The sequence below is a fragment of the Cucurbita maxima genome, unplaced genomic scaffold (assembly GCF_002738345.1).
Source record: "Cucurbita maxima cultivar Rimu unplaced genomic scaffold, Cmax_1.0 Cma_Scf00001, whole genome shotgun sequence".
NCBI lineage: Eukaryota > Viridiplantae > Streptophyta > Magnoliopsida > Cucurbitales > Cucurbitaceae > Cucurbita > Cucurbita maxima.
In genome coordinates, this window is record NW_019272017.1 from 2,372,423 (window position 1) to 2,386,510 (window position 14,088).

The window sequence follows — 14,088 nt, forward strand, 5'->3', positions numbered from 1 at the left end:
CCGCGCAATATGAGCGGCGGTAGCGGAACGGAGACGGTGCGCGTGGAGGCTGGGCAAGAAGTTCAGATAGAAACGGTGGCCCAGATTTGGAGGACTTCGAGACTGAGACGAAGCCGCTGTATTCTTTCTTCGCGCTGAGAAGAAGAACAAGAACCACCGCCACCATCGCCAAAAAAATCTTTACTCGTCTCACTAAACTCCCTTGACAACCGCCAACAAGATCCAAAACCGCCTTCTTTCACGGGCAATACTATCCTCTTTTTCACCAACACTAGGTACCTCTTTCCAATAGTTTTTTTTTTTTTTTTTTTCGCGTTCTTGTGTTTCTGCTAGATTCTGATTGATTCCTGCTAAAAGGAAAATGAAGTTTCCGAGGCTAATGCATTGCTTTGTTCTTCTATTCAAATGCTTAGCTCGTTAATTGCATTTGTTTCTTTACTTCCCTTTTTCATACTTCACTGTTTTCTTAGCTTAATCGGCGGAGAAATAAGCGTAATGATTGCTGGAGTTTTACTTCAATTGTAGCTAGAAGAGTTTTACTTACTGCCCTTCTATCTGGAAGAAATTTATTGCTACAATCTCGATTTCGTAAACTCGAGCTTCATTCTTTTCCCCCTTGGAAGTTTATTTCCAAGTAATTGAAGTCCAATAGGAGCTCGGACGTATATATTTCTGAGGTAGGAGTTGGAGTACCGGCCAACCTGAGCTGAGCTTATGGTTAGGCATTTGTTACTCCCCTCGACACTCACCCGCGCTTTTGTGCAATGTAATATTTTTGAATAATGGGTTTCAATTTTTTAGGAGTGTACGAAATTTCGTGTTAGGATTATGCTTATGTTAATATGCTTGTTCTGTTTTTCAATTACAGACCCACTAAATGTTTTAACCCTTGAACATCTTTTGGTCTTTGTTTTAAGTGGTGGTTTTTAAAGTCCACAGTTCATGGGGTTTACGATTATTTTTATGGTGATATCTTCCAATTTCATTGCCACAATATCGATAGTACAGAAGGAAGTGCTTGCAAAGTTGCTCAGACTCTCATGTAACATACTTTTGTATTCAATCTTGATTGAAAAATTCCTATAACTAATTTTAGCTAAAATCAAAGTGGACTTAAAAACCCAAATATCGCCCCCCCCCCCCCCCCCCCCCCCCCCCCCCCCCCCCCCCCCCCCCCCCCCCCCCCCCCCCCNGAGAGATTAGTGGATGTGATTCTCCAGTGTGCCCATGAAAAAAATTTTATTATTTGTCATTAGTAGCCTTACATCCCTCAGGATGGCTGATGGCGGTAACCATGGTGTCTCTCCTTTGCCAGATAATCAAGACTGATAAATGTCCAGAAGCTCTTTGAAGAGAGTGCTTGAGGTTGTCCATATACGTGTGTAGATAAATCTTTGGGGTGCAAAGGAAGAAAACTCCCATTCCCTGGCAGTTGCAGAAGTTGATAAAATTAACTCCAGTGCAGCATCCTGCTAATGAGAATTCGAAAACGGTATCAGAAAAGTAAGAAAAAAATTCATAGTGGACAATTGAAACAACCTTCCGGAGTTGTCATTAGGAACTTTCAATAATTGTGTATTAATTTCATTCAAACATCTTCGGCCAAGCACTTCGAAAATGATTGATTAGGAATAGGCTACTTAGTCGCCAGAAGTGGTAAGCAAGAGTGTATATTATCTTAGTGGTTGATTCTTTAGTCTTAAAGTCTGAGCAACCTCTAGTTGAAGTAAGCAGGAATAGGAGTAGTCAAGGAGGTAAGTTGGTATTCTTAGGGGACAATATGGAAGAAAGAGATGAATATACAGAATCAAGAACTATTAGTAAATCTGCAGCCGTACAAGAAGCCAAGGCCAGTGTTGAAGTTGAAGTGCTAACTAGTCTTGCAAATGAGCAAATTGATTCAGCTCCTAACTATCTGGAATTGGGAACAATTCGAGACTGGACCAGTAAAACTGGCAGTCCAGATGAAGAAAAACCAGGTGTCAAACAGAATATGGAGGAAGATAGTAAGGAACTTTGTTTGGGAGAAGCCCACAGTGAATTACCAGAAAAAAGCAGTCAGACTATCTCTAAACTTGCTGAAAATGATCAAGGTGAAGCTGGCAATTTATTATCCAGTGATAAAGATACTGAAAATTTAATATTACCTATTGAAGTTGAGACAACGGCTCTTCTTAATGAGTGCTCGGAACCTCCAACTGAAGATGACAACAAAAATTATATCGAACAGGCAAACCCTCCTATAGAAGCTTCAATCCAAAATACTTCTATAAAAAATTTAAATATGGTCCCCGATAATTCTCCAGAGTTGGGTTGCAAGGATAAGAGAGTTTTAAAATCAAAAAAGAAAAATTATATTTTAAGGTCCCTTGTAAGTAGTGACAGAGTTTTGCGTTCAAGGACCCAAGATAAAGCTAAAGCTCCTGAACCAAGTAATGACTTGAGTAATGTTACTGCTGGAGAGGAGGGAAAAGGGAAGAAGAGGAAGAAGAATAGAAAGATAAAGGGAAAGGGAGCAAGAGTTGACGAGTTTTCATCAATCAGGAATCATTTGAGATATTTAGTGAACCGCATCAAATATGAACAGAGCTTGATTGAAGCTTATTCTAGCGAAGGCTGGAAAGGGTTCAGGTATGTATTTTCACCTTTAATCAGTCTTACATTGACTGCGTCCTGATACTTTTTTGTATTACTCTGTTTTTGTGATTTTGATAGATGGTCATTTTCTCATTGCGTACACTCCACTGATTCCAATGATTTCTGTTTGAATGGCATCTAGTATTATTTCCAGCGCATTGTGAAAGCTAATTGAGAAACAAAGAATACAAAAACAAAGGTTGGATAGTAAATCTCCTCAATAAAGCAATGGAACACAAATTAAAAGCTCGCAGGTCCCTACTCCATGGTTTAGAATGGATCTAATTAAACGCTTGTTAAAGGTTTACAGAGTGACTAGGTCTTGGATTTAGTACCCTTGTTTATTGTTTCATTTTTAGCTGCGATTACTTGCAAGTGCTCACCTGTATTATTCGATGCTTTCAAGATTTATGACATTAACCAAGCCAGGCTTCTAGAATTCCTAACTTACAGATGATTCTAATGATAATAAACCTAGAAGTTATATACATTGTTAATTCATTCTGATACGAAGTGAATAGCAATTTCTATGCACCATATGTACAGATCAATATTGAAGTTTTAATTTGATCTTTGTTTCAGTCATCAATGTTTCCTACTATTACTTATCTATTCATTTCATATATCATATGGGTCTTAATGAAATGCATGGCGTCTACTAATCATCACTATAACCATGCAGCTCAGATAAATTGAAGCCTGAAAAGGAACTTCAACGTGCATCAAATGAAATAATGCGACGCAAATTGAAAATAAGAGATCTATTTCAACGTATTGATGCACTTTGTTCTGAAGGAAGGTTTTCTGAAGCTTTATTCGATTCTGAAGGCCAGATAGATAGTGAGGATGTAGGGGGATATTGTCTTAAGATTAATTTTGACTAGATGTTATCTTTTGATTCATTATTCCTAAATTTTGCCTCTGTTGCATCTACTTTTTGTGATAAATTGTGAACTTCTGTCCTTGTATCAGATATTCTGTGGAAAATGTGGATCCAAGGAACTTTCCCTTGAGAATGACATCATACTATGTGATGGTGTCTGTGATCGTGGGTTCCACCAGTTCTGTTTAGAACCACCTTTGCTAAACTCAGACAGTAATATTCTCACTACCAACTAGAAATTAGGTCATTTTGTTTCCAGTAACTTTTCATTCACGCTCCCTCGTTTCCTCTCACAGTCCCACCAGATGATGAGGGATGGCTATGCCCTGGATGTGATTGCAAAGATGATTGCATTGATCTTCTTAATGAATTTCAAGGATCAAATCTTTCTATTACTGATGGTTGGGAGGTAATTATAATTTTCCAACATATGCTCAAAAGGTGCTTTTGGTTGGTTGTTATTTTATTATATTCTTCTAACTCTGTGCAGAAAGTCTTTCCCGAGGCAGCGGCAGCAGCAGCTGGCCGGAGTTCTGATCACACCATGAGTCTCCCTTCAGATGATTCTGATGATGGTGATTATGATCCTGATGTTCCAGATGCTATTGACCAGGATGGTGAATCGAGTTCTGATCACTCAAGCTCTGATCAATCAAGTTCTGATAAATCTGGGTATGCTTCTGCTTCTGCTTCTGAGGAATTGGAGGCTCCACCCAATGATGACCAGTACTTGGGTCTCCCTTCAGATGACTCGGAGGATGATGATTATGATCCTGGTGCTCCAGTGCGTGATGAAGGTGTTGGACAGGAAAGTTCAAGTTCTGACTTTACATCTGATTCTGAGGATCTAGCTGCACTTGTTGATAACGGGTCGTCTAAAGATGATAACATAGCGTCTTCTCCATTAAATAATACTGCGCCTGTAAGAAACTCTAATGGGCAAAGTTCTGGACGCGGTCCTAACAAGAATGCACAACATAACAAGTTATCAAGTCTAGTAGGGTCAGGTCCTGACGAGGGTGGTCTTGAACTAGTTTCGGGAAGAAGACATGTGGAGCGATTGGATTACAAGAAGCTTCATGATGTGAGTATTCTCTTATAAATCATATTACACTATATTCTTATAGAATAAAATTTTATATTTCTATTTTCCAGTTTATTCATTAAAGTATATGGACGACTCTCTGTCAAACATAGTTGACTGGTCATATGTTTTTTTTTTTAATAATAAGAATATAGCATTGCACGTGGGAATTCAAAACTTTGATGGGAAGGTTACTAGTGTCTTAATCACAGGCTCATATTAATATTCTTACCTTGATTATTTTCAGTGTGCACTACTTGGGATTTTCGTTGTGGTAGAATGATATTCCTTCAAATTTTTGGTACTTCATCGAGTTCACTTTCAAATTTTACAATTTAGACCGCAAATTTTCAGAAATAGGTCAAAATTTTCTGTGCCTAATGTTTTTTGTTAGCTAAGAAATGAAAAGTTGACCAAGACACTTTTAAATTTAAATTTATTATATTAGTTAAAAACTTTTATGTGGTGCTACAAAATTTCCTTGTGGCAAAAAAATTAATATACATAAACTCCAAAACAATTAACTTAAAAAAAAAATCCTAAATGAGCATTAATTGAACACCAAAGCTTGAATTTCTTCTGAATGTTGTCATGATTAACAGGGCAAAATACACTCTCTGTCCAAAAGTTTGGGGCTGGTATCTATTTGGTCGTTGAAGTTTCAAGATATTCACTTTGGGAGCACGTTCCATGTGTTTTGCTAGACTGTAGAATATAAAATCAGTAGAAAAGGGTTTCTCATTCTTGAGAATTATCTTTCAATTACTTATTTCTTTTTTCTTCATCAAAAAGATAAAATAAAATGGAAAAATTTTCAAGTTGCATTGTCCCCGTAAAATGTGTTTATGTAGCCTTCGTACATGTTCTGTGTCTTGTGTGGATAAATTGAATGTACTTATGCATCAAATGTTTTATAAGATGAATCTAGATATTTAACATAGCTCTTGCTTGCTTAGACTAAACCTCGTTTAGTGAGTTTCTATTCCTTTATACTATTTCCCTATTACATTATTGAAGGAGACATTCGGGAATGTTCCTTCCAACTCGAGCGATGACACATATGGCAGTGATTCTATAGATTCAAGTGATGACAGAGGTCGTGGTAGGAGTACAAGGAAGGGAAGTCCTAAAAACCTGGTTCCTGCATTGTCAAGAAATGGAACTGATGATTCGAAAAATATAAAAACTAAATGCAGTTCTAGGAGAACTCGTCAAAAGCCAGCTGCTGAAAATATGGATAATTCTGTGACTAAAACTCCTGAAGGCACTTTGAAATCTAGTTCTTCTGTTAGACGAACCACTTCATCATCACATAGAAGGCTCAGTCAACCTACATTGGAGGTAATTTTTTTTCTTCTTAGTTTTTTTTTTTCTTTTTTCTTTGCAGCTCTGTTCTGGTTCCAAAACATTATCCTTAACAAGATGTTATTTTCTTGTACCGTTTTGTTTGAGCTGGGATTTCCTTTTTCATTCATATATCTATTCCACCCCCCCCCCCCTTTTTCTTCCCTTTTTTTGGGTGGGGTTGGGAAATGNTTCCCCCCCCCCCCCCCTTTTTCTTCCCTTTTATTGGGTGGGGTTGGGAAATGAGGTTTTATTTGAAGATTTTTCTATTGATTCCTTCTTGCAACCTTATTTAGAATGCATACTGATGCCTAAAGAGTCAGACGAACTCAATATTGGAGTTACATAATGTCAGCCATGTGATCTATTATATTTGTTGTTTCAAATTTTCTTATCAATAATAGTTGAGACACTCATTCAAAGCAGTTTTCATCCGTCTTTCTGTCGTTATTCCTCTCTAAGAAAATTAAAGTGAAATTCAAACTGAATCCTACGTTATGAATTCATACTCTCATTAAGCCAGTTACATAAAAGAAATTGAAATGTTATTCCCTTTTGTATTTGTAACCACAATTTTACGAATACTTTTTTAGGATTTTAACCCTTTTATGTTACCTGAATTCTTCTCTTCTCTTTTCTTGCAACTGCCAGTCACAATTTTGAGCTATTTATTGAGCAAATATTCTTGGTGTCAACTCGGATACTTTATTATGAGGGCTTACACTCCTCTTCAAGATAACCATTTAAGAATGCTTTCTTCACCTCAAAGTGATTCAATTGATTAGCGGCAGTAGATAACAAAATCTCAATAGTATTAAGCTTCGCAACAGATGCAAACATTTCTGTAGTGCAATTCCATAGATGTGTATATACTTTGGTCACATTTTCTTGCTCTTGGGTCTAACTTGCTAGCACCCCTATCAGTGTTTTTAATAAACACAGTACATCCAAATATTTTTAGAGCCATGGACTTTTTAACCAAGATTGTGGAAATAGGGAGCACTTGAACGGTGTTCTAAAATTTAAGACCCTAGATGGCATTCTATTGATCAGGTTTGTAGAGTGTAAATTGCTTCACCTGAATGATATTTGGGTATGTTCATATAAAACATGAGGGCTCTAGCTACCTCTTACAAGTGCTTATTTGTCATTCCAACCCTACGATTTTGTTGGGGGTGTATTACGAGTTGAACTTTGTTGGACTATCTCCCCTTTTCCTTAAAGAAATCTCCTAGACCATGAGCAAAGTACTCTATAACCTCTATCACTTCCAACAACTTGGATTTTGGCATTGAACTGGGTGTGAACCATATGATGAAATCTTTTGAATTTTTTTTCAACTTCTGATTTTTCTTTTGACAAGTATACCTAGCTTACTCTAGTATGATCATTTATCATAGGTATGAACCCTTTTTACCATGACATGTTTAACCCTATACCCCATATATGTGAATGAATTAAATTAAATGGTCGTGATACTTGATATGGACGAGGATTATATGTGCTTTGATGATGCTTGACAAGGGCACAAATTCACACTGGACAATAGATGGATCTTTATTTGAAATATATTTGGAAACACCTTCTATAAACAAAAAAATAAGAAAAAAAAGGATATCTTAGTCTAAAATGCCATAAATAAATCTCATCATTACTACAGATAGAGGTTGTTTGAAGACACGAATTTCTTGGGGCTTCTTTGTTAGAACTTGACTCCTTATATAAATAGGATTTAGAGACCCTTGCTCTCCCTAGCACTTCCAATCATCCCCCTGAGACCGGTTCCTGAAATCACGAAGTGAGGATGAAAAATTAGCCTGGCATGAAATTCTTTTGTGAGTTTGCCTATGGATATGAGGTTATAAGACAACCTTGGAACATGCAAAACATTAGATAGGACCAAAAACAATGAGATTTTAATGTTACCAAATACCGACTATGGTGTGGACTAAGAATCACCTGCTATTCTTACGTTTTTATTTCCTGCACCAGGTTTATAGGAATAGAACAGGCTAGACAACTGGTCATATTATCAGAAGCCCCTGAATTTTCTAAGGAATTTTTTTTGTTGATCACAAATGGAAGAAAGAGTGGAAGAAGACAACAAAGACACAATGTATTTTTCTATTTTTGGCGAACGAGCATGGAGTTTCATGATTGGATGGATTGAGTTACTTCAGGATCTTTTTCCATTTATTCTGGAGTGAACTGAATCGTACATATGATTTGATTTGATGTTCTTGAGGATCTTTTCACATATCAGTACTGTTAAAAATGAAATTAATGCCATTTCTTGTTCCTAATGTTCCAGAGACTCCTTGCATCATTCCAAGAAAATCAGTATCCTGAACGAGCTACAAAGGAGAGTTTGGCACGAGAACTAGGGCTCAGTCTGAAGCAGGTTATGCATTGGGTTTCTTGGGAAGTTCTAGCTAACATTTTATTCTACTGCAAGTCTCAACTGTTTATTACATTGTCAGGTTAGTAAATGGTTTGAGAATACACGTTGGAGCACACGCCATCCCTCCAGTGAAGCTAATAAAGCAAAGAGTGCTTCAAGAATGGGCACTCAATCATCTCAGACAAGTAGAAAATCTCCCAAGCCTGAGCAAGAATCTGGTGCATGTTTCAGAGACACCTGTAGCAATGGTGCTCAGCATCAAGAATCACCAAAGGCAATTACTGTTGTGGCCCCATGTCAGAGTGGAGTTACAGGGGATGACAAATTAGCGTATCACAAAACTAAAAGGCCAGAATCTACTGCTACAAAATCCAGAAAACGGAAGGGCAGGTCAGATCAAGTGGCATCCCGTTCAAAGAACAGAAAGAAATCACGGAAGCCTCCAGCTAAGTCATCCAAAGTTGATGAAATTCAAACAGCTGATAAGGTTAAGAAGAGGAGGAGGAAATCCATGTAGATTCTGAAGTTTTGATCGATCCTGGAAAATTATTCGGTAATTTATCCTCTTCCAAGAACCACATTACATCAGATGCTGGTGAAGGGAGGTAATTCCAATTGTTTGTAGTTCTTTGCGGTCACATTAAAATTCCTCTTTCTAATCGCTTTCACATAAATCCTTGTCTGAGTAACGTAAATGTAGAGCTTGTTGTTAGATATTTATATGAATTTTCAAACGAATGCTCTCATCAGACCCTTGTCTTGATGTGTGTTAAACAATCAATATTTAGCTATCCATTTAGTAGCAGAGATTGTTCTGTTAAACAACTTGGCTTTGTTCAGTTTGAGGTCACATGTAAAAACATTTTAGCTGGCAGTAGTAGTCTTGCTTCAATGCTCTGCAGGGCCGTCTTGAACAAGATTGTTACGAGGCACCCTTCAGCCTCAGAGTATCCTTTCTCGACAACGTGAAGTTTTGCAGCGATAGATCACTTATGAATGTAACATTGCTCTTCGCTCTTCGATCCAGCACTCTTCAAACAACTGATTTCAATTTCATCATGCTTATTGAAATGTTTTGCAATTAATCTTGTAATGAAATGTGAAGCTAGGTTCTGCAAAATCGAAATGTAGTTGACATAATATCAAATGTAGTTCTTTTACACATTGAAAGTACTCATGTCCTCCTGCGTTTGGGTCCTATGTTTATCAGTTTTGAACAAGTAAAAATGTTAACTTGAATTAGCACGGTATCCTCATCCATATCGATCGAGCTTACTTCCAAGCATTCGGGATGTTCGCTAGTTCTGGCAACCTGTGATTGAGCACTGAAATGGGAAACCACAGGAAGAGTTGACAGAAGCAAGAATATTAAAGTTTCAAATAATTATTGATCTGTTTTTCTCTTCCCCCCTTACACCCTACTCAGTATGATGTAATTGATATACTCAATGCCCCAAAGTTGAAACAAATTATGCCTCTTTTGTTTTAACAAGCAGAAGAGATGCAACAATAATGGTGCATCTTCTTTCTAGCACATCCCTTAAAGTTAGTCATGCACTTGATATACGAAAGAGCTACTTGGCACTACAGGAATGAAGACGACAACTCCGGAGTAGTACTAAGACTGATAAACACAAGAATTAAAGTCGAAGGTTCAGATCGAGCTGGAACAATTCGATTGGTGGTGGCTTTTCGAGATTTCGATGTTGAGTGAAGCGGAAGCTCCCTGGCCACATCAAGTCCATGGCATCCCCCAACATGAAAGGAGCCCATGAACCAGTTTTGACATTATTAAATCTTGCTGCTAGAACAGTATCTTCCCTGCCTGGTTTGTGCACAAGTGAATGTGGCTGAACACCAAGTGATCTAATCATAGAATTATGAATTGGCAGACCAAACAGGGTCATCATCTTGTGGGCTTGGTGCCTTCTGGCTGCACTCCTCTCTCTCTTGTGGGCATTTTGATGGCCTCCCAATGCCTGTGAACTGAAGAACACCCTCTTACAGAAGTTGCATGAAAAGGTCTTGGTTGAAGCTGCTGCAGAGCTTTGTGATTCAGCTAAAAGCTGCTTGTTCTTCCTTCCCAAGCTCAAGTCCAGCCACTCCAAAGCTGCTACGCCATCAGGTTGGTCTGTTGCTTCTTGTTCTTCTTCACTCGAATCAGCTCGTCCGTTACTGTATATCGACTTTTCAATTTGTTGTCCTTGAAAAATCATTGCAAACCCAGATTCCAAACTAAAAGTGGTGAATTTTGAGCTATAAATTTGGATGGATTGATTGCTGATTCTATAATCTAACCCTGAAACTGAAGCTGTGGTAATGGAAGCAGGCTTTGATTATTCTTTTATCTTCATTTTCAACCCGACCATTAGTGGTCCAGTTGACATGCTTATGTCATGTATACTGTTTCCCTTTCAAACCAAAGGATTCCCCACTTCCATCAATCTTTCCAATCCCTATTTCTTAACACTCCCTGGTTTAAGACACCACTTTTTACGTTGGATATGCATTCAGAAATCAAGATCTTCAATTATTCGTCTCAACTGAATTGTTATCGGTTGACTAATGATCAAATAAGTTGAACATCTTGATATCGTTAAAGGTGAGCAAACATCAAGATGGCTACCTATTCTAGACGTTCGATAATTGTCTCATGAGATTAAATGTAATATGTGTAATTCTTCAACCATAATGGTTATGAAAAAAGTACTTATAGAACGTTATGTAAATGTGTAAACTCACATGGACAACCGAAGTTTGAATTCAAGATCGCTTCAATTATTTGCTTAGACCCCACAAAAATAATTGACATTATAAAAAGATTGGTCAATATTCAAACTTCACATAATGTCGGTTTTCTTTTGTTTGCTACTTTCTTCTTGGCCACATCTTTAGGAGCCATATACCAACACTACACAAGGCTTATTTTGGGAAATTTTGAGAAAAACCAAAATCAATGTGATTGAAAGTCACAATCTGTGAAATTCCACTTCAGTTGAAGGGAACGAAACATTCCTTATAAAGGTGTGGAAACCTCTCCTTAGTAGACGCGTTTAAAACCGTGAGGTTGACGGCGACACATAGCGGGCTAAAGCAGACAATATCTACTAGTGGTGGGTCTAGGCTGTTACACATTATTTGAAGTGTCTCCCAGCGTAACGAAGGAATGCTTCGTATCCAACGAATCACTTTTGAAACTACTTTTGTGGGATTCTTTCCAAGGCTGATGTTTCCAACACATATCTACAACTGAGTGATTTTCTTTTGGGTTTTCATTCTGTTTGGAAAAAGAGAATAAGTAGAAAAGCTGTAAGAAGAAGCATCACAGAAAGCAGATAGTAGTGGTTTAAACATCTTTATTAGAAAGATGGCTTTGCATTCTGACCTAATTGTACATGATTGGGATAATCATAACACATTATTCACACTTTTTTTTTTTTTCCTTTTCATTTAAGCAGTCAGCCCAACTCTTTTGTAGAGGAAAACCACTCAAGAACCATTATGTACTGTATGCATTGGTAATAAGTTCTTTCTTTCCATTATAATCTCATGAAAAAATGGAACCCCACCAAGAAAAAGATAGTTGTTTGGCTAGGGAAGATGTTTCAAAATAATATTTGATTTGATGGGTTACTGTGAAATCCCACGACGGTTGGAGGGGAAATAAAACATTCCTTATAAAAGTGGAAACTTCTCCCTAGTAGACGTATTTTAAGATTGTGAGGCTGATGGCAATATGTAAGGTGCCAAAGTAGACAATATCAGCTAGCAGTGAGTTTGAACGGTTAGAGTTACCGTTGTGTATTATTCTCTCTCTTCCATAATTTTTCAATATGGATAGCCTCAATTCAAGTGGTTTGTCTTCTACGTAGAGATTTGCTTGACTTCTTTTGTATTACAAGTTAGTTGATTAACTTGGACAGGAAATTTGAAGTACTTGTTCATGTCCTCATCTGCAAGACTTATTAGTTGAGAAGACAGGATCTTTCTTTCTCTATCTCTCTCTTTCTTAGAGAGGAAGGTAACATTGGAATCTTTACCCATCAGGGACTTACCAATGGTGCCTAATTCTGTTTGATTCTTTTTGCTTTATTTAGAGTCTTTAACAGTAAACTAACTAGAACTTGGGTTAGATGTTCTCTATGGATGATGATGTTTACTGCAAACTGAAATGAAGTATGAGATATTCTTAACCAAATGTAAATGAAACCTTTCTAAAATCTTTCTACGTGAAATTGGAATTCAATGAAGACACGTAATCTTGACCAAAAAACTTGAAGTTACGGTCTCGAGAAAAATTTGTTTGAGTTCAACAACAACAGAGTGAGGGATCTAACCATCAACTTTGGAATGGTAATTGATGTCGTATCTACTAAACTCTGCTCACGTCGAATGTTGCACAACGAAGCATGACCTTCTTCAAAATAAGCCATATAGACAATAAGTGTTAATAAAGGTCATAAACTTCTCAAGTCATGGCATACAATATTCAAGTCACCCATATTCAACAATCATAAAAGTCATAGATAGATGTTAATATTAGTTAATTAGCAAATGGATAGAACCAATTAGTTTGTCCAGTAATTGACGACATCTACTTTACTTTAAGTCACATTAAATCATAGTTTTTATAATTAAAGAAAGCTTGATAACAACACAAATTCATATTATATTAATATGAGACAATACTAAAGTACAGAGGAAATGAAACTAAATCATGATAAAAAAAAATATGAATTACTATTTGATGACGATGGAAGTAGCTAAGCTTTGAACAAAGGTTTGTAGATGATGGGGATGATGATCAAAAAATAGTCAGTCTAGTGGACAGTGGATCTTCTCAGCTTTATAAGTGCACTTACTTTCTAACTGGGGTTCTCAACAGTCCTTTTCTGTATATTGGACATCCAATAAGTGAGAGAGAGGGAGAGAGTTTTTATATTTTGAGGTTGGAAATATCTCTCCATCCTTCCAACCATTGATCTAAGCCCTCCACTAAGAAAATCAACCACTTTTTAGTCTAAAGGATGTAAACTGTTTGAATAGTAGCTAAAAGTGTTCGAATTCTACCGTTCAAAGAATTTGAACTAGAACATAATTCATCTAATTATTCTTAATCGAGAGATCAGAGGTTTTCCTACTTCACAATAAAGAAAAATTCAAATCCTAAGGGAGAAATCTTCAAACTCATCCCCACATTCTATAAAACTAGCTGGTACAGACGGAGATTAAACTTGGACGGGTCAGCCATTGAGACCCGAGAGACAATCTCTGTCCTCACCCTGTTACCATTTTCAATCAAGTTCCTTGTGGGGGTAGGAAGGAATAAGTCATGGGGCTTGAAGGTGTCTTTTGGGTTTCCCTAACAAGTTTTTATCAGAGGGAAGCAGGAGGGCCAGTCCGGTTGTAGGGAACAACACCAGCTAAGCTTAAGGCTATGGGCCATGAAAATCAACAACGATCTCCAAATGCTCCTGCAGCAAGCCACGAGTGGCATTGCATTGTGGACCAAATGAAACCACAAACCATAAACCTGGCTTTAGAAACATTGACATGTTAGTGTCAATCAAATCGGCATTGGCACCCCATGTGGCTGTTGCTATTGCGTTCCCACCTACATGGATTGGATTTCAAATAAGAGCTGAGCTACAACAGCCACTCAACACCAATCTCATTTTTAAGCCCTTGAAAGCTGAATACAGACAAGCATTTAGAAAGCATACCTGATTCAATTTTGTG

At 37.4% G+C, this 14,088-nt stretch overlaps 2 protein-coding genes across 3 annotated transcripts; one reads left to right on the top strand and one right to left on the bottom strand.

The window, feature by feature from the left end:
• Positions 1-9,174, top strand: LOC111478790 (homeobox protein HAT3.1-like). Of its 2 annotated transcripts, none has more exons than XM_023123260.1 (9): positions 1-275; positions 1,316-2,631; positions 3,320-3,485; positions 3,610-3,733; positions 3,817-3,929; positions 4,011-4,604; positions 5,622-5,945; positions 8,260-8,349; positions 8,429-9,174. In XM_023123260.1, exons 2-9 carry the CDS (start codon positions 1,781-1,783, stop codon positions 8,864-8,866), a joined length of 2,700 nt encoding a protein of 899 aa, XP_022979028.1. In that variant the 5' UTR covers positions 1-275; positions 1,316-1,780; the 3' UTR covers positions 8,867-9,174. The 2 variants fall into 2 exon arrangements, with proteins under 2 accessions (XP_022979028.1, XP_022979036.1); XM_023123268.1 differs by having other exon boundaries at positions 3-275; positions 1,275-2,631.
• A 543-nt stretch (positions 9,175-9,717) lies between these two features.
• On the bottom strand, positions 9,718-10,767 carry LOC111481597 (zinc finger protein 4-like). Its single transcript, XM_023127118.1, has one exon. The coding sequence runs from the start codon at positions 10,563-10,565 to the stop codon at positions 9,990-9,992; it is 576 nt and encodes a 191-aa protein (XP_022982886.1). The 5' UTR covers positions 10,566-10,767; the 3' UTR covers positions 9,718-9,989.
• Positions 10,768-14,088: the final 3,321 nt, after the last annotated feature.